The following is a 20226-nucleotide window of genomic DNA, read 5'->3' on the forward strand; positions in this document are numbered from 1 at the left end:
CAGACAAGACACAGCAGGGCGGCGGGGTGCTGCCCCCTGCAGACTTGAGGGGGCCCAGAGGCGCGTTAACAAGCCACATGTGCACGTGTCAGCCTGAGGGGAAGCACCTGAAACACACACGTGTTCACCGCACCGTGCATCACGCATGTGACCGCGGGGCTCCCGGCCTGCCCTGGCCACCTCCCCCATCACAGATGCCCCCTCACCCGCGCCCAGCCTTCCCCTGCGGAGGCCCAGTCCCTCAGTGACCGGGCTGGACAGCGCCCACTCCAACCCCAGCCTGCCCTGGCCACCTCCCCCATCACAGATGCCCCCTCACCCGCGCCCAGCCTTCCCCTGCGGAGGCCCAGTCCCTCAGTGACCGGGCTGGACAGCGCCCACTCCAACCCAAATGGATCGAAAGGCAGCAGGCAGGACGCCACCGTGCACAATCTGGAATGAACCGGGAGGGTCATGCAAACGCTGGGGAGGGAGGGCAGGGCACTAGGGTCTGCGGGGGGCGGGCGGGGAAGGGGGGCATGTGCGTGCTGTCCTCGGCTTCTGCCGCGGGCTCAGGCCAGGCTGCACCCTCTGAGCTTGGGGTTGGCGCCAGGCAGGTGGGAAGGGGGAGGGAACAAGCAAGACCAGAGGCCCCATCACCCCGGCCCCACCGGCTGCCAGCTTGGTCTGTCCTCCGCGTCCCACGGACAGAGAGCTTGGCCCAAGGTCAGCGAATCTGGCCTCCGGAGCATCCCAGACCCACGGGGCCCAGCTGAGCTGTGTGGCCCTGAGGCCACGTGGAGGGACAAACACCGCCCCCTCCAGGGCCACAGGGAGGCCTGGCCTCCCGTCCGACTCAGGACTCCGCAGGAGCTGACTCGAGCATGAACCAGCCCCGCCTGCCCACCAACCTTCAGTAAGAATGCACAGACAGGGACTTCCCTGGTGGCGCAGTGGTTGAGAATCCGCCTGCCAATGCAGGGGACACGGGTTCGAGCCCTGGTCCAGGAAGATCCCACGTGCTGCAGAGCAACTAAGCCCATGCGCCACAACTACTGAGCCTGCGCTCTAGAGCCCGTGAGCCACAACTACTGAGCCCATGAGCCACAACTACTGAAGCCCGCATGCCACAACTACTGAGCCTGCACTCCAGAGCCCGCGAGCCACAACTACTGAGCCCGCGTGCCACAACTGCTGAGCCTGCACTCCAGAGGCCGCGAGCCACAACTACTGAGCCCACGAGCCACAACTACTGAAGCCTGTGCGCCTAGAGCCCGTGCTCCACAACAAGAAAAGCCACTGCAGTGAGAAGCCCGCGCACCGCCAGGAAGAGCAGCCCCCGCTCGCCGCAACTAGAGAAAAGCCCGCGCGCAGCGACGCACACCCAACAGGGCCCAAGATAAATAAATTAATTAATTAATTTTAAAGACAAAAATGAATTCATGGACAGACCCGGAAGCAACGCTCACGGATGCTCCCTTGCTGGGTGTGTCTCTGAGCGCTCTGCTGCCCCGCATGCATACACCCTCCCCCCACCCACGTTCTTGTCCGAGGGCCCAGTCGTGCCTGTGACCCCTCCCGCCTGAGACACAGAGTTACTGGCTCCCTCCCTCCCAGTGCTGCCTGTGCTCTGCGTGACCAGAGAACCAGTCCACAAGTACGCCATGGGCACGAAGACCTCCCAGGAGACAGGCCCCAGGCTCGCTCAGGGCAGGGGCGCCTCCGTGAAGCTCCCCCGTCGGGCCCAGCAGGGCTGATCGTGGTGGCTGGCATCTGGGCAGGAAGGAGGGGACAGGGCCTTACTACCCCCACCCCGCCTATTCCTGGGGAGGGGAGAGGGAGTCCTCTGGTAACTGGCTTAACAACCCTCCGAGGCTGAGAAGAGCTGGTGCCCAGGGGAGACATGCACCTCCTCCGTGCTTTCTGCTTCTCAGCATGGGGAGGGGGCGCGTGGGCAGGGCAGGCCAGGGGGCCTCAGGGCACCCAGCCTCCAGCCCAGGCTGCCCCTCAAAACCCCACATCCCGAAGGCCTTGGACGGGTTTGGACTCTACTCCATCCTGACCTCCAACCTTCCCGCCCCTCCCAGCCCCCAGGCCAGGGCTCCTGCCGAGGCGCCCTGCTCCCCGCACCCCACACCCCTCTGACCCTCTTGGCCTAAGGACCTGGCCGACCCACGCTCCCCTCCTCAAAACCCTCAGGAAGGCCAGAGCCCGCGTCCCTAGAAGGGCGGACCAAGCTCCTTCCTCTCCCTGGCCGTGCCCCACACACCTGCCAGGCCTCCCGTCTCCTTGGTTTCAGCACGAGCATCGCCGTCTCCACAGGACCACCCTGTTGATGGACAGATGTCTCTCTGCTTCCTTCCCCCTAGAGCCCCCGACCTCCGGCTAAACCTTGCGATGCACCTGGCGCTTCCCATGTTGTTTCCCACCTCCCCCGGTAGAGGGGCGGCCCTAGGAAAGCAGGAGTTCCCCCCTCTTTGTTCACTGCTCTTTTCCTAGACAAACACTTGCAGAGCAGACAAGTGACTCCGGGCCCAGGGCTGGGATATTCCGGAGCTGGCTGAGCAGCAGAGTCCCTGTGGGACCCCGGTCTGGCTGCCCCAGGCCTCTCTCAGCGGCCCTGAGCCCAGGGAGATCAGGAGCCGTCAAGAACCCCCAAGCCATGGCCTGCTCCTGGGGACAGCTCAGTGCCACTGGTGCTGAAGGAGAGAGAGGGGCAGCTGGGTGCCGGGTGGCAGGGCCAGGGGTCCGAATGGCTGGGTTTGAAACGGGCCCTCTCGCTTTTACAAACAGAGTTCTCTCTCTGCTTCCCTGGACATGCGCTCTGAATCACCTGTCTCTTCTCAGCGAGCTAAGCCTCCCAACTACCTACTTAGAGGCAGCACTTACCCTTCAGGGCTATCTTCCGAGGCCTGAGGAGGAGAGCAAGAGAGGCGACGGGCCTGGTGGCCAAAGCACACACAGAGGCACGCAGGGGTGCACGCATCCGCCCGTGCCCGCGTGTGTGTACGCCTGTCTGCGCAAGTGCGTGCTCTGCCGCGCGCATCTGTGTGATGTGTGCACGTGCGTGTGTGTGTGAGACACGACCATCGGGTTCAGGTGGAAGGTGGTTGCCACACCAGGTGAGTCACACACAGCTGTGAAAGACGCTCCACTGAGCTTGCCTATGGCTTGACGCTGTCTCCGGTCTCCCTGCCCACCAGCCACGGCGCTGTCTCCGGTCTCCCTGCCCACCAGCCACACTGGGCTGGGTCAGGGCGGCGCACTCCCCCCCTGCCTTCTCCCTCCTCCCTGCGCAGGGGTGGGGAGGGAGGCTCACCGCCAGGACCTGCTTCCCCCGAGCCCCCGCCCCGCCCCAAGCGGCTGCACAGAGCGCGCGCCCGGCACGCGCACTCACACTCACACCGCGCAGACTCCCACGGGCTCCCATTGCGCAGGCCGCAGGCCCCAGCCCCCAGCCCCTGGAGACCAGGCAGAGGTCTCGCCCCTCCCCTGCGGCCCCCACCTCTCTCTCTACAGCCTGAACGCCCTCACAGGCTGGTTGGAAACAGCCGATTCACTTCTGAAAATGGAACTCATCTCCCCAGGATGACAAGCGCACAATGCCCAACCCACGTGCAGACAAAGCCCCTGCTGCTCCGGGGGCCGGAGAGCAGAGGCTGAGGCGCCCCCACCGCTGAGCCGGCGCGAGGGTCCCCACACCTGCAGGCCCAGCACCCCCTCCTCAGCACCCACAACCCCTGCTGCCCCGGGGCCCCCATCCTCTCAGCTTCCACCCCCAGCCCCCTCAGACGTGACGGGCCGGGTGGGGAGCCAGCAGCCCCCAGGACAGACTCAGGAGAGCAGAGATCAGGCCGAGAGGGCCTCGGAGCCCCAGACCCTGCCAGACACTGGTGGGGTGAGCAGGGACCCCGCCTCACGGCTTGCCTCAGAGGAAGCCAGGGCCGTGCTGGGAAACCGCCGGGAAGTTTCCTGTCATTCTGACACCGCCTGCTCCTCCCGGGGCTTGAGGGGAGCCCTGCCTAGAGCAGCCGGGCCCAGAGCAAGTTTGGGGTGGCATGTGGCGTCCTGCTGAGCTGGGGCAACGAGCAGGAGGGGCATGAGGGCGAAGAGCCCCGATCACAGGCCCACGCTCGGGGGGGCGCCGGTCGGTCACGCGCTGGCTGGCAGGCAGACGGAGCCCTGGGCCCCCCCCAAGGCACTCAGGAGATAGGGACCCCCGGCACCCATCCCGCGGGAGACCCACAACCAGGCCCAGAGAGGTGAGCCCTGCCCCACCCCAGGACAGCAGCTGAGCGACAGGAGGCCTGGGCCACTCCCTACCGGCCCAGCACCAGGGCAGTGGTCAGCCATTCACCCCCCAGGCCAGCCTGCACGCTGGCTCACACGTAGGCCACATGGTCAAGGGGAACGGGCGGCCCATACGCCAGGCCTGAGCCTCTCTCTGTCCTGTCTCTGGTGTCCAGGAGCTGTGACCTGACCCAGCACCCCTCCCCATGCACGAACACCCCCAAATCACGAAAGTCAGACCCAGATGCAGGGGCCTCCCCTCACACTCACTGACCACCCATCCCCTGGCCTCGGTGGGTCTCAGGCTGGGGCACCAATGACCAGTCCAGAACTTGCCCCACCCAGACCAGAGGGCGGCTCCCTCCCTCCCAGGCCCAGCTGGTCACCTTCTCTCTGCTTCTCAGAGAGAATCACCTCATACAAAGCTGTGAAGCTCACGTAGCCCACGTGGGACCGTGAGATCCCGAGGAAAGTTCTAGCCCCGGTGCCCCCCGTCCCCACCTCACACCAGAAACAAAAGCCGGCATGTAGAGACCACTTGGAAGCACGGGGTTCTTGGGGGACCGGGGGAGAGGGCCCACCCGGGGGCAGCCCACTGGACGAAGGCTCGGCCCTGGTGGACAGCTGGAGCCCCTGGCCAAGGCTTGCCGCCCTCGGTCTCCCAGAGCCAGCACCCGCAGCCCAGGGCTCTGCGTCAGCCAGGGGACACCGCCCCCCGGCCCCGCCACCTCCTGGCACGTAGCAGCGCTGCCACGAGGCTCGAGACTCTTCGGGAAGCCAGCTCCCTCTGAGGCTGCCAGCGAGCAGGTTCTAAAAGTCCCCCAGGTGGTTAAGGACGGACTGGGACGCTGGCAGGGGGCCCATCGGCGGGGGCCACACCTCCCCCCTCCACCCCTGAGGCCGCCTGAGCTGGCCACCACCACATGTCACCCAGGCCACCAACTTCTGGCCATGTGTCTCCAGACAGGTCAGCGACGAAGAGTGCCGGTGGCCACACGCAGAGGGTCTGCAGCGCGACTGGGAGGCACTGCCCCAGGCCCCCCGATTCCAAGGGGGCCGGGAGTGTGATGGGAGGTGCAGTTTCAAAGGGACTGTCTTGACTTACGTAGCTTGCGCTTTGGGGTGTGGCCGGGACAGGGGCTGGGGGCGGGGCGGGGGGGGGGTCCAAGCCCTCCCTTCCCAGAAGGGTGGCTGGCAGCTGCTCTCTGCAAGAGGAGGGGGCCTTGGGGGAGGAACCCAACCAGCCGGAAGTGCTACCCAGGACGAGGTGCCCATGCGCTCTGCCAGGCTCTCTCCTGCCACTGGAAAGGGGTGGATGGAGAGAGACGCCATGAATCCTTGACCCCGGCAAAGTGGCCACAACTTCTGCCAGAGAACTTGAGGCAGCTCCCATTCTAAGCCGACAGCCAGGTCCCAGAGTTTCTGGTCGTTTCTTTCTCAGAATCCAGCCCAAGGAGGCCCCTGCCCAGATTCCCAGCTCGGAAGCACCTCCCACCTGCCCAGGGCACAAACCATTATCGGTCCTGCCTCACGATGGAGGCCACGGGGCCGGAGAGCCCGGACAGCCGAGGCTTCCCCTTGCCAGGCACAACGGGCGCCGGCCTCTCTTGGGACAACGGCACCAGACACAGCGTCACACTCCCTGAGCCGCTGCCGGCTCTTCACGTGTTCCTGCCAGTGGTGGACGCTGCTATCTGCGCCGTGCGGCTAACGGGCAACGCGGCCGCCATCTGTGTGATCCTGAGAGCGCCCAGGATGAAGACGGTGACCCACGCGTTCACCCTGAACCTGGCCATCGCGACGACTCTTCACACCGGTGCTGCCCACCAACATCGCCAAGCACGTGCTGCAGCGCTGGCCCTTTGGGGAGCTGCTCTGCAAGCTGGTGCTGGCCACCGACCGCTGCAACATCTTCTCCAGCGTCTACTTCCCGGCCGCCATGAGCATGGACCGCTACCTGGTGGTGCCGGCCATGGTGCGGCCCCGCCGCACACCCCGGCACACTGTCCGCGGGGCTGAGACCCCCAGCCTGTGCACCTGGCTGTGTGTCACTGTCGCAATGCTGCCCTTCTTCACCTTCGCCGGGGTCTACGGCAATGAGCTACAGGTCACGAGCTGCGGGCTGAGCTGCCCACGGCCTGAGCGGGCCTGGTTCCAGGCAATCAGCATCTACACGCCGGTGCTGGGCTTGGCGGTGCCCACGGGCACCCTCTATGTTCTCTACGTGGAGGCTGCAGGCCCTGCGGCTCCACTCCGGAGCCAAGGCTCTGGACAAGGCCAAGCGGAAGGTGAGTCTCCAGGTCCTGGCTGTGCTGGCCGTGGGCCTGCTCTGCTGGACGCCCTTCCACCTGGCCTCAGTCGTGGCCCTGACCACAGACCTGCCCCAGACGCCACTGGTCATCATCATCTCCTATGTCGTCACCAGCCTCGGCTACACCAGCTCCTGCCTCAACCCCTTCCTCTAGGCCTTCCCGGACCACAGCTTCTGGAAGAGCCTCTGCACCACGTTCCAGTGCCCGGGGGCATAAGCACCCCTCCCTCGCGGCCCACGCAACCGTAGAAAAGCTCTGCTCCTTTAGAGCAACACCCCACTTGTTCACATCCCATCACTATTTTCTCCAGACAGAAAGAGAGAGACCCACGAAGGCTGGCCACCAAGCCCGCAGAGGTGGCCATGGACCCACCCCTGTCTCTGCCTCCTAGACAGCCCTTGGGTGGCCAGCTGCAGGGATTCAGGTCCCGCCGACCCAGGCAGATGGTCCTGGCACAACAGACCTCCTGGGGGGCACCTGGGGCAACAAAGCCAGGTGTCGCTGTAAAAGCCAAAGGCGCACATCAAAGGAGGCCATGAAGCGCGCTCTCACAGCCCAAAACTCAGGTGACATTCCACCAGGAGGCCTGTGCCCGTGCCCCCTCCTGGCTCCCTCAGCAGGGCTCAGGCTCCCTTGAGCACCCCATGCCCCTTGTGCCCTTCATGCCGATGCCTGTGGTCCCCTCCCATGTCCTGCTATAGGACCCAGGGCCCTTCTGCCAGGACCTCTGGAGGGCACCTGTCACTTAGACAGGCTGGCACCTGGACCCCTTCCCCCCTGAGGTGTGGCCGGGGGCCTAGACTCTGCCAGCAGGGGCTCCACCTGGGGGTGGGGTGGGGACACTAAGGGGCTGGCTGCTCAGAGACCATTTCTGCCACGAGTCCCTGAAGACGGCTTTGGTGGGCCTCGGCCAGGCTCCGCACTCTTGGCCCCACGGCTCCCAGCTGCTTCCAGGCCTGGAGCTCCAGCCCTGCCGTTCCGTAAGTCACCTGCCCAGCACCCGATAACCCTGCGAGGCTTATGGGGCCCCAGGTTGGTTTTAGTCCTTGTGACACGGCTCTAGTCAGTCTGTTCCGCTGGCAAGCAGGACACACCTTTCGCCACCCGGTGAGGTGGCCCCCAGGCTGCATGGCCGCCCCCCCCCCACCCGGTCACGTGGAAGAGCTCGGACCCACGGCCCTCTCCCCTTCCCTCTCTCAGCCTGAAACAACTCAGAGGCTACCTCCGTCCTGTTATCTTTCTGACCACATGGTATTAGTAAGCTATTACTGTATAAAACACTCCCCCAAAATTAGCAGCTCAGAACATTTACTAGTTCACAACCCTTGTGGGTCAGGAACCTTCCAGCAGCTCTCGGCTGGCTGCAGCTCAGGGTCTCATGACATTGCAGGCAGGACTTCAGCCGAGGTCCCAATCACCTGAAGGCCACACCGGGGCTGGAGGAGCCGCTTCCTCTCGTGGCCACTGGCCGGAGGCCTCGGTTCCTGGCCCTGCGGGCTGTCCCCAGGCTGCTCGGGCATCCTCCAGGGGTGGCAGCGAGCCCACAGGGCAGCAGCCGAGAGAGCCAGGCGGAAACCTCCACACCTTTAAGGCCTACCTGGGAAGCCATTCTGCTTTCTGTTCCTTAGAAGCGAGTCCCCAAGTCCCACCCACACTCAGGGGCTGTGGCCACTTCTCAAACCGCCACTAGCACCCAGCCTCCCCCACGAAGAACTAGCTGTTCCCGATCCGCTCTCTCACTGTGTTGCAGTCACACTTCTCCAAGCAGCAGCCGTGATTACCTCGTCAGCGTTCATCCTGCGCCCTGCGAGCTCCTCGAGAGAAGAAGTTGCGGCTCCCACACCCCAGCTAAGACCCCAGCTGGGCCGAAGCGAGGCGTGAGTGCGCGTGGCGTGAGCGCGCGTGGCGTGAGTGCGCAGCAGCAGGGGCGGGGCTGTGTCAGCCGGAAGCCCACGGGAACGCCGGGCCGAGCAAGGGTCTCCCACCCCGTCCCCTGCAGAACATCTCCCTAGCACAGGAGGTGCCAACCAAGCCTCCTCAACGGACCGCACACTTTTTATCCCCTGGGGTGGCCCCCGCCCCACACACAGCCCAGCAACGGGAGCCACCGTCTCGCACTGGGGTCCATGGTGGGGGCCGAGCAGGGGCAGGCCCAGCCAGGCGGTCCACACCCGATGGGAGGGAGGGTCTTCACGCAGGGCCCGCGACACACCAAGGGTGGGGGAGACATGGGCCAGCCAAGGTTGCGGGGAGAGGAGAGCCCTCACCGGGATCCCGCCCGAGTGAGTTGTGGACCCCCGGGAAAACGCCGCCCCCTCCACCGTGACTCCGGAGATGGACTGGGGAACGGGGAGGGAGTGTCCCCATGCCCTGGGCTTCTGGGCCCAGAGAGAACTGGCCCTCTCCTTCCACTCCCCAAATCCCCTCGCCGTGGCCCGGACCCCGGCCCCGCACCACCCGGCGCGGCCCCTGGGCGCAGTCTCCCGCGGGCCACAGCGCCCCTGGTGGGCAAAGTCCAGAGCGCCAGGCGAGCCCGCAGCTTCCCCCGTCCAGCCGATCCGCTGACCCTCCCCCGCCCGGCCTTCCCCCACTACCCCGTGAGGAAGGTTCGGCGTCCCTTCTGCTCAGGCGGGGAAACCAAGGCTCAGCGAAGCCGGGAGACTTGACCGAGCCCAGCTGGTGGGGGTTGGGCGGGGGCGGGGATTGGGGCACGGAAAGGGGCAGGGGGGCGAGGTGGCGATGCAGGCTGGGGGCCGGGTCGGAGCGGTGGGGCGTGGAGGTGGGGGCGGGGCGGGGCTGGAGGCAGGGGGCGGGGTCGGAGGTGGGAGCCGAGGAGAGGTCTGGGTGCAGGTGGAGAGGACGAGCCGTGGTCCGCTTCCGAGGTCCCGCGGGCTGCTGGCCTGCCCCTCAGCCCTGCCTGGACGGGGACGAGCGCAGACGCTCGCTGTGGGTTCGGCCTGGTTGGCAGCCCGGAGCCCACCCTGAGCCGCCTCCTCCGCCAGGACCCCGCTGCCTCCCCCCGTGCCAACTGCCACTGACCATCTTGCACGGGGCGTTCCCAAATGGCCAGAAGCCCAGGAGGACATCTGTGCCCTGGAAGGGCAGGGTCGGCAGCACCAAAGTGTCCGCCGGGCCCGCCGGGGCCAAGCTACAGATGTAAATGTCGGCTGTCTTCATCCTGGTGTGTCTGCAGAGGACGGGGAGGAAGAGGCTTCATTTGGCCACCTTGGCAGACCTGGCAGCGAAGGGCAAGGGGCCATCACAGGGGGCACCCTAAACTTTCCCTTGATGCTAAATTTTTGTGTTAACAGCAATTTGCTTGTCATTAAAACTTATATAAACCCGGACATTGGCCCCTCTGCCTGTGCCCACGCACTGCGACCGAGCTGGCCCTGGATGCCCCTGCGAAGCCCCTCTCTCTGACAGGGTTGTCTGCCCGACAGTCAGCCTGGGTAGAACCGGGCCCACGCAGGAGCCAGGAGGATATCAGAATCTCAGGGCTGCCAAAGGAAGCGGTTCTGTGCATCTGTCATCAAACTCCCTTGGATCCGCCCAAGGAACGAGAAAGGAGCTAGAGCGGGGGGAGGTGGGAGTGAGGAGAACCCGTAGCCCACTGTGGGGAAGCACCCACCACTGGATCCGCCACTGGAACCTCTGGCTACAGGGGTGGGGAGTGCAGTGCTTGATTGTTTGGGGAGAAACTTTGTGCTGAAGCAAAGAAGACAGGCCCCCGGCACGTCATGAACTAGTCGACCCCTTCCCAAAGTGGGACAGTCTGCCAAGCACAGAGCCAGGTGGAGAGCACAGAGCAGGTTGGAGGACGGATCTACCTACACCCCACGTGCTAATCCCAGAGAATTTACCCCAACGGCCCCCCAAAGAGTCAGAAACACCTGTTGCAAGCAGAGCGCCCTGACCAGCGTGCAGGGGGTTATTCTGACCCTCCGTCACGGCCCCTGGAGACAGTTCAGGGCTGGTTACGTGCAGGGGAAATCACACTGTCCACATGCATAGATACATGGAGACACATGTTACACCACCACAAATGCACATGTCTTTCAGCCTTGGCACAAAAATGCTGCAGCCATAGTGGCTCCGGTCCTCAGAGCCTCCCGCTGCTGGCAGCACGGACAGAGCCCCGTCCTCCCCAAGGACGACCCCACAAGGCCAGGGTCCCCAAAGCAGGAGAGGCCAGTCCAGAGTCAGCACCTCCTCCTCCACTTTCCAGGTGCCTCAGCTCACCTGGCCAGGTCTGCAGCTCAGCTAGCAGGTAGAGGCAGCTCTACCACTGCAGATGTTTCAGCAGCTTGTCTGCAGGGAGAACGCTGGCCAAGTCACCGAGCTGCAGCCTCCATCTGCAAACTGGGAGGGTACTTCTCTGGATGGTCACAGCGGGCAGGGTCCCCACGGCTCAGATGGTCCTTGCAGCCTCCCTCAAGCAGGTCTGCCAGCCCCAGCTCTCCTTCCAACTCTGCATACGAAGCCGCCTCTGACTGGGAAGCTCAGGCTTCCCCCACAGGTAACTGGGGGCTTGAAATGAAGCAGGGCGTCAGTCACTGGGGGTGCAGGGCCGAACCTGTCCCAACTGGCTTCCTTCCAAGGCCACCAGGACCCAAGCAGGACACACGGTCCTGACAGCTGCACAGCCGCTGACCTCTGATGGAGTCTGAAAGGAGGGCTTCGAGGGACAGCCCGAGGGGGGCCCAGGCAACCCAGACAGAGCACCACAGAGCCCTCCCCACCCCACAGCTGAGGCCAGGCACGTGGGGCTGCTTCACAAATGACAGGGTGGCCTGCGGCGGTCCTCCTGACCGCCTCGCAAACCTGAACGGCCACGTCTGCGGCGCAACAGTTCACGTGTCCTGGAGGGAACAGGCTTGCTGAGAAGCCTCCTAAGGAGTTCCACTCTCAGGGCGAGTCCCACTGCCCAGGGATGCCCCCTGGACTCTCCAGGCGGCGCCAGGCCCATCCAGCTGCCCAGAGGAGACACTGCAAGGGTCCATGCAGACAGCACACAGCACGAGGGCACGTGGGACTGTACAGCCGCTGTCACGCTTCCGGCTGTGTGCCCACCCGGAGACGGATGCAGCAGGGGAGAGGCCAGGACGGTCCATGAAGCTTGGCAGTGCCGGGCATGCTCACCAGTGAGTCCTGCACCCCCTCCCCGCCCTCCACTAGGAGGGCAGCCCTAATGCTCTGACCCGTCCCGTGATGTCACCAGACCCTCCAAGGCCACAGGGTGGCCCGTGGAGGCTGGTGATGCGCAGCTGCACGTCTGCCTAGAGAGCGGTGACCTGCGTGAGCTCCGTGTTTGGTGTGGATGGGCTCTGCGGGCTGACAGGCACCATGGGCAGGTCCACGCCTAGTCATGCCGGCCGTGGCACCATCTCAGAGGTCTTGCGAGCATGAGCCACATCCTTGGCGATGCTGCGCACGCGGTCTGACACCTGCATCTCCCGGCGCAGGGTGGGCGCGCAGCAGAACTTGCGGAAGCAGGCCTTGAAGTTCTCGTCCAGGAAGGCGTAGAGGATGGGGTTGAGGCAGCTGTTGACGTAGCCGAGGGCCGTGCAGAAACGCAGAATGGCCACCACAGTCTCACTGCCCGGCTGCACGCCCAGCCCCTGGACCAGCACGAAGACCTGCACGGGCGTCCAGCAGCCCACGAACACAGCCACCACCACCAGCACCAGACGCGTGATGCGCCGCAGGTTCCGGTCCTTCTCGCGGGAGCCTGAGAGCAGGCGGACGCCTCGCAGCCGCCGGATCATCAGGCTGTAGCAGACGGAGATGATGAGCACAGGCATGATGAAGGAGAAGAGGAAGATGCAGATGGCAAACACGGGGCCCCAGTAGTCCTGCGGGGTGGGGATCTCCACCAGGCACTCAATCTCTGCAGGGAGAGAAGCAGGGTCAGGGAAGCTGGGCAGGTGGGCAGGGAGAGAGCCACCCAGAGCCAGGGGAGCGTGGCACTGGGGAGGAGGGTGCCCTGCACTGACCTTCATCCTCAACCTGTGCCGAGCCCATGATGGCAACGGGAACGCCGACAACAGAGGCCAGGGCCCAGATGGCCACATTGACAGCCTGGGCCTTGCTGGATGTCCGGACGTCAAGGGCACGGATGGGGTGGCAGATGGCTATGTAGCGGTCCACGCTCATGGCAGTCAGCGTGAAGGTGCTGGTGAACATGTTGTAATAGTCAATGGCGATGACCGTCTTGCACAGGGCGTTCCCAAATGGCCAGAAGCCCAGGAGGACATCTGTGCCCTGGAAGGGCAGGGTCAGCAGCACCAGAGTGTCCGCCAGGGCCAAGTTAAAGATGTAAATGTTGGTAGCTGTCTTCATCTTGGTGTGTCTGCAGAGAGGACGGGGAGGAAGAGGCTTCATTTGGCCACCTTGGCAGACCTGGCAGCGAAGGGCAAGGGGCCCTTCCTCTTGGCCATCACAGGGGGCACCCACTCTGCCCCCTGCTAAAATGTAGGTTCATGGGCCCAGCCCAATGCCATGGAGCCTGAAGGCAAGTATTTTAACAAATTCTTCAAGTACTTACAGCACACAAAAAATGGTTCGCAACCTAAAGACTTGCCTGCCTTGGAAAAGATGGGTGTGGGGTGGGGGGAGCAGAGTGTCTGCCTGACCCTGCATGAGAGCAGAAACAGGACTCATAAGACAAAGAACCTGTCCTCCTCCCTTTCAAGTCTCCCCCAAGACCCTTCTTGGACCAAAATGTTGGCCCTTCCACCACCAGAGGTTTCCAGGGGCTCCAGGATCTGGAAGAGCGCGCCAAACCAGGCCTCACTGTTGCCTAGCAACCGAACAGGGAATGGTGACAGGGATGGGACAGATGCTAATGGGGTCTCATCGTATGCAAGACCCTGGCATGGGTCTGGAGGAATTGTGGGTGCTTAACAACTACCTGCTAAACGAATTAATAGTTGTTATAATGGTGACGGTGGTAGTGTTGGTGATGGTGGTAATTATGGTGGTGGTGGTGGTGGTGGTGGAGATGGTGCTAGCAACAGTGGTGGTGATGGTGGTGACAGCGATGGTGCTGGTGATGGTGGTGGTGCTGTTGATGGTGATGGTGGTGGTGGTGGTGGTGGTGATGGTGCTGTTGGTGGTGGTGGTGGTGATGGTGATGGTAGTGGTGGTGATGATGGTGGTGGTGGTGATGGTGGTGGTGGTGATGGTGATGGTGGTGATGGTGGTGGTGGTGGTGGTGATGGTGGCGATGGTGATGGTGGTGGTGATGGTGCTGTTGATGGTGATGATGGTGGTGGTGGTGGTGATGGTAGTGGTGGTGGTGGTGGTGGTGGTGGTGATGATGGTGGTGGTGGTGGTGATGGTGGTGGTGGCGATGGTGATGGTGGTGATGGTGGTGGTGATGGTGCTGTTGATGGTGATGGTGGTGGTGGTGACGGTGGCAACACCAGAGACAACAATGTTCCATGTCAATTAAGCTGCCATGAAGGAATCTGGGGTTTCTTTCTGCCTCTTAGAGAGAGATTAAGAATAAGCTCAAAGAGGCCTTAATCACGACCAAACAACAAGGACAGTGATGACGGCAGATGCCTGTGCCAAGTTCTTCACTTGGATTTTAACTCATTTAAGATTCCGAAGCGCTATTTTGATGCCCAGTCTGCACAGGACGACATTCAGGCTCAGAGGATCTAAACGGTCTTCTCAAGGCCACAGAGCTGGTAAAGGACAAGTGGGTCAAGAGAACTAGAAGAGCAGCCACAGGCAGGAGGAAAGATTTGCCAAAGACCCATCTGACAAAGGACTGCTGTCCAGAATGCACGAAGAACTCCTAATGCTCAACAATAAGAACACAGACAGCCTGGTTAAAAATGGACCAAAGACCTTAACAGACCCTCAGCAACGAAGACATACAGACAGCAAAGAAGCACATGAAAAGATGCTCCACCTATGTCATCAGAGAAATGCAAATTAAAACAACAGTGAGGACTTCCCTGGTGGCGCAGTGGATAAGAATCCGCCTGTCAATGCAGGGGACACGGGTTCGAGCCCTGGTCCGGGAAGATCCCACATGCCGCGGAGCAGCTAAGCCCATGCGCCACAACTAATGAGCCTGCGCCCTAGAGCCTGTGCTCTGCAACAAGAGAAGCCACCGCAATGAGAAGCCCGTGCACCGCAACGAAGAGTAGCCCCCGCTCGCCGCAACCAGAGAAAAGCCCGCGCAGAGCAACGAAGACCCAACGCAGCCAAAGAAAAGAAAATTTTTTTAATAAAATAAAACAACAATGAGATACCAGTACATACCTATTAGAATGACACCACTAAATGCTGGTGAGGGCGTCAGAAGGTACAGCCATTTGAAAGACAGCTTGGCATTTTCTTACAAAACAGACTCTTACCATAAGACCCAGCAATCACCCACCCTTCGATATTTAACCAAAGGAGCTGAAAATATATCCACATAAAAACCTGCACACGGATGTTTATAGCAGCTTTATTCATAGTTGCTGAAACTTGGAAGCAACCAAGATGTCCTCCAGTAGGTGGATGAATAAATAAACTGTGGCTCACCCAGAAAATGGAATATTATCCAGCAGTTAAAAGGAACGAGCTCTCAAGCCATGAAAAGACATGGAGGACCCTTACATGCGTATTGCTAAGTGAAAGAAGCCAATCTGAAAAGGCTACAGACCGTATGATTCCACATTCTGGAAAAGCAAAACTATGAACACAGTAAAAAGATCAGTGTTTGCCAGGGGCTGGGAGGTGGGAAAGGATGAACAGGCAGAGCACGGAGGATTTCTAGGGCAGTGAAACTACTCGGTGTGATACCGTAATGGTGGATACATGCCATTATATATTTGTCCAAACCCATAGAAAGTACACCACCAAGAGGGAACCCTAAGGTAAACTATGGGTTTGGGGTGATTACGATGTATCAAGGTAGGTTCATCAGTTGTGAAACTGTACTATGCTGGTGGGGATGTTGATAATGGGGGAGGTTATGCCTGGGGAGGGGAGGGCAGGACAGGGACTATATGAGAAACCGCTGTACCTTCTCCTCAATTTTGCCGTGAACCTAAAACTACTTTAAAAACATTGCCTGTAAAAAAAAGAGCAGGGACTGGAACTGGGTGTTTCTGACCACCGAGGCAGTCCACCCCGTGCCACGGCTCAGAACACATCGTTCTGCCTCTGAGCCCGGCGTGCTCACAGCAGTTCCCGGCCATCACTCTCCGTGGGGACTGCTCGTGGGCAAGACGACCTCGCCTCTCTGCTCTCTAATCAAGACGTGCCTCTGAGGGTTTTGATGCCCCCGCGCAGAGCAGAGACCCCACAAGAAACACTCACAACCAGAAGGAGGAACAAGCCCACCCCCACCCACATTTCTCACCCGTAGCACCCCACCCCCACCCATATTTCTCACCCGTAGCACCCCACCGCCACCCACATTTCTCACCCATGGCACACCCTCCAGCCACCAAGGGGCAGGTGAGCCTAGTACCCCGGGGTCAGCACTGGGGGAAGGGCAGCTGCTCCTCGCAGCCCCTTGTCTGAGCACACACATGACACACACCAGCACATACAAATGTACAAGGGCATGCTTACACACATGCACACACGGACACAGCCACAAGGGCGTGCGCACATGCACACATGCATGTGCGCACGTGTGCGCGCACATACAAAGCACACGTGTGTGCCCGCACGCACACGTGTGTGTTCACACTCGCGCATTCATGCCCGCACTCAGATACATGTGCACACATGTACATGCTTGCACGTATTGTGTCCATGCACACAGATGTATGTACAAGGTGCAGTGTACACACGTATATGCACACACCCAGACATGCACACACTCACACACGTGTGCACATTCACACGGGTGCACACCCATGTGTGTACACACATTTACACGCTCACATGCATGCGTACACACACATGTATACACGTGTGTGCACACGTGCATGTGTCCCCACGCCGTCCCGATGCCATCCCCACACGCTGTTCTCACCCTGTCCCACATTCCCCGCATGCTCTTCCCATTATACCTCCCCATGCCATCCCCACGCTGTCCCCCATGCTGTCCCCACGCTCTCTCCCACGCTCTTCCCACTTTGTTTCCCCATGCTGTCCCCTCATGCTGTCTCGGCCATCCTTCCACAATGTCCCCACACCATCCCCCATTATGTCCCCCCAGCAGCGTGGCTGCCACCCTTGACCGCACAAGCGTTCCCATTCTGAGCACCAGCAAATGCTGGAATCGGCCCAAACACCAGCGGTGAGCACGGAGCCCCGGAGCCGAGGAAGGGGCCTCGTGAAGCTGCCCCAGCACCGGGCCTGGACGACGCCGACAAGAGCTGCCTTCCGGGATCACTGTGGGGCCCGTGAGGTCCTCACGCGGCAGCTGGGCTGGGAGCCTGGCGCACGGCTCAGATGGCGCGTCATCTCTCAGGAGTCAGGGTGGCGCTCCATCTGGGACAGAGCTGCGCCTCCTCCCACACCCGGGCTGGACCCTGCCTCTCCCTCTCCCCCAGCCAAGTGCCTCTGCCCTCAGGAGCTGAGCCACCAGGGCCTCAGGACCGACCCTGCCCAGTGACAGGGGGCCAGGAATTGAACAGGGGGTGGGAGATCCCCGCGTGCCAAGCCTGCCAGAGCAGCCCCTGCTCCACGCCCTCGGCAAGCTGCTCGGGACCCACCGGTGGGAGACGGGGGGCGGGGGGGGTGCCCAGCCTACCTGAGGATGACATACATGACGAGACAGTTCCCCAGCAGCCCCCCGACGCACACAGCCAGGTAGAGCCCCACGATGGTGACCTTGAGCCCGAGGGGCAGGAAGGCGCCGTGGCTGGCATTGAGCATCAGGTGCGGGGGCAGCAGGCTGTGGTTGGGGCTCAGGAGAGACAGGTTGCCCTGCAGGTGGCCGCCGTAGAGGACTTCCCAGAACGGGGCAGGGAAGAGGGACTCCATGCCCCGCCCTGCACGCAAAGCCCCACGGTACCTGGGGAGGCACAGGGACATGTGAGCGCAGCACCCAGCACCCACCCGGCCCCAGGCCGCAGACACGGAGGCACGTGCGTGTGCACACACACACACCGGGCACACGGAGACACGCAAACGTGTATGCCAGGGACGGGGCACACGTGCACACACACAGGGACACAGTCTCAGCTGGCCTGCGGGCTCCCACATGGGATGGCGGATGCGCTTACACAGCGGGATGTGTCCACCATGGGGGCTCACAGACACACAGCACGCGCGCGCACACACACACACACGCACACAGATGCCCAAAGCTGCCCTCGGGCACACGCAGACACAAAAGGGACCAAGACACACCCAGAAACACCTGGAACCCTGGGCACAGGGCGACCGAGCACAGGGCCTCCTCCTGCCCCTCCCCAGCCCTGCCTGAGAGCTGCGGCCACCACAGGTCACCTCCACGCCAGCCCCCAGCGGCTCAGCCTTACCTCGGTGACCTCCGTGGGAGCTGGGACCCCGGAGGCCCTAACCCTCGGCCTGCGGCAGAGCAGGGCTGGGAGCGCCGGCCCGACTCAGCTCTGGGTCTGGACGGCGCCGCGGCTGCCGCACGGTGGCAGCCGCTCCTTTTCCTTCTCAGACGCCAGACCAGACGCAGCAGCCTGGTGCTCGGAGCTGGGGGAGGGGAGCAGGCTGCGGCTCCCGGGGGCGGGGCCGCGCAGGATGGAGGAGGGGGCCCCAGGCTGGACGGGGACAGAGGCAAGGACCAGGGTGCACCCTTAGAGATGAACAACAGAGAGGCTTGGACCCACAGAGCCCAGACGGAGACAGGCTCGAACACACGGACACAGGGATAGAGGTGCACATGAGAACTCAGACACGTGGACGGACACACACACACACACACACACACACACACAAGGACGCACAGGGACTCAGGGACAGACACATGGAGACACAGGGACAAACACACAAGAACAGACACAAAGGACATGCAGAAACACACAAAGACATGGAACGGAGACTCGGAGAGACACACACAAGGCAGAGACAGACGTGAAGCCGCATCTCACTCAGAAGCAGGGCCTTGGACGGACTCAGACCTGCCCCAGCCGGAGTTCCATGCCCAGAACAGCGCCCCTCAGCTGGGATCCCAGGGCAGCTGAGCCACAGGGGCCGCCGGTTGGGTGGCTGGGGCCCTGCGCAGCCAGCCCTGAGCAGATCAGAGCCTCATAAGCAAGCAGGGTGTCTGGACGGTCCAGCGCGCCCCACGTGCCTCCTGGGTGCCAAGCCTGTCCACCCCCACCACCCCTGACTGTGGGCCTCGGCAGCACCTCCGTGCCAACAAGGGCACCTCAGCAGCGTGAGGCCACCTGTCAAAGGGGCAGAGACAGCGTTCAGAGCCAGGTCTGTCTGCCACCTGAAGACCCAGCAAGGGCGCCTCTGCTTCAGCGGATGGGTCCCTGAACAACATCTGAACATCACTGCCTCACAGCCTGGGCCCCCAGCACCCACACGGCACAACATGGAGCTGCCTCCTGCCCATCCCTGGGGGCACATGCCTCGTGGGTGACCCTGAGCTGAACTGTCGGCCCCACCCAGTCAAGGGGTCGTTCTTCCTGCCCGGGCTCTGCCCACACAGCCCAGCCCCTGCTTGGAGCATCTGTCTCCAAGGATGGGGACCTGGTTGCTAGGCGACTGGCAGCAGCGTCGCTAGGATACCTGGCGAATCAGGAGAGGACAGAGCAGGCAAATACCCTAGGGCTCAGCATCCCAGGCTGTCCCCCAGGACTTATCTCTGCATCTTCACTGCAGTCGACCCAGGGACACGTGTGGAGACATGGGGCACACCCGCAGAGGCACTCAGGACACAAAGACTCACAAAAACACACACAAAGATGCCCAAGTAGGCACACAGGTAAACAAACAGACGTGGGTACGTGCTCAGAGGACGCACAGACACTCGAAGGGACCCACAGACGCATGGGCCACACCCACGCAAACCCACACTAGGGCGCACGTGAGGCACAAGGTAGACGCGGGAGAAGAGGCAGAGCAAAGCCTCAGACGCCCGGGGGACACACGTGCACCACATTCTCCAGGCAAAGCTCGAAGCCCCATCCCATTGACCTTGGGAGCCCCAGCAGGGCAGGAACCCCAGGGGCTCGCCCTCCTGCAGTCTCCCCGACCTGGGCTCCCCGAGGTCCGAGCAGCCAACCTCAGCCCCTCCCACCCCCACTGCCTGGGCCCACCTGCCCGCCAGTTTCCGAAGCTGCGTTTCCTAATGGCCTTGAGCCTGGGGAAAGGGCGGGGCTAGGAGGCTGCCTTGACGCTGGGTGTGAGTTCCAGTCTGGACAGACCTCCCGTGAGGGCACATCGTGGGGGGCCAGGCCAGGGTACTGATGACACTCCCTGGGGATGGTAGCCCCCAGCCCTGGACCCTGCAGCGTTCCCACAAAGGGGGCCTGGCCCAGGAAATGGCCCAGCCTCTCTTGAGCCCTGTACGGCCAGGATAAGACACAGAACATATGTGTTACACATGGGGCAGCAGGTAACACGTGTGAGCATCTGTATCGAAGCCAGACAACCTCAAGCACACACATCATATGCAGGCAAAACAAAACATGCAAGGGTACCAGCGACAGCCCAAGACACGCAGCTTACGTGAAGGACAGCACAGAGCACG

The 20226-nt window shown here is 62.4% G+C and overlaps 2 protein-coding genes across 2 annotated transcripts; one reads left to right on the forward strand and one right to left on the reverse strand.

Annotated features, from left to right (window-relative positions):
- Positions 1-5802: 5802 nt before the first annotated feature.
- NPBWR2 (neuropeptides B and W receptor 2) lies at positions 5803-6797 on the forward strand. Its single transcript, XM_060124852.1, is given in 3 exon segments — positions 5803-6071; positions 6073-6495; positions 6497-6797. Coding segments are annotated over 3 exon segments (993 nt in total).
- Positions 6798-10668: 3871 nt separating this feature from the next.
- On the reverse strand, positions 10669-18407 carry OPRL1 (opioid related nociceptin receptor 1). The gene is given in 5 exon segments (XM_060122791.1): positions 10669-12471; positions 12578-12933; positions 17299-17562; positions 18032-18251; positions 18254-18407. Coding segments are annotated over 5 exon segments (1518 nt in total). The 3' UTR covers positions 10669-11947.
- Between the last annotated feature and the right edge of the window lie 1819 nt (positions 18408-20226).

Source organism: Lagenorhynchus albirostris, chromosome 15, assembly GCF_949774975.1.
Source record: "Lagenorhynchus albirostris chromosome 15, mLagAlb1.1, whole genome shotgun sequence".
Lineage (NCBI taxonomy): Eukaryota > Metazoa > Chordata > Mammalia > Artiodactyla > Delphinidae > Lagenorhynchus > Lagenorhynchus albirostris.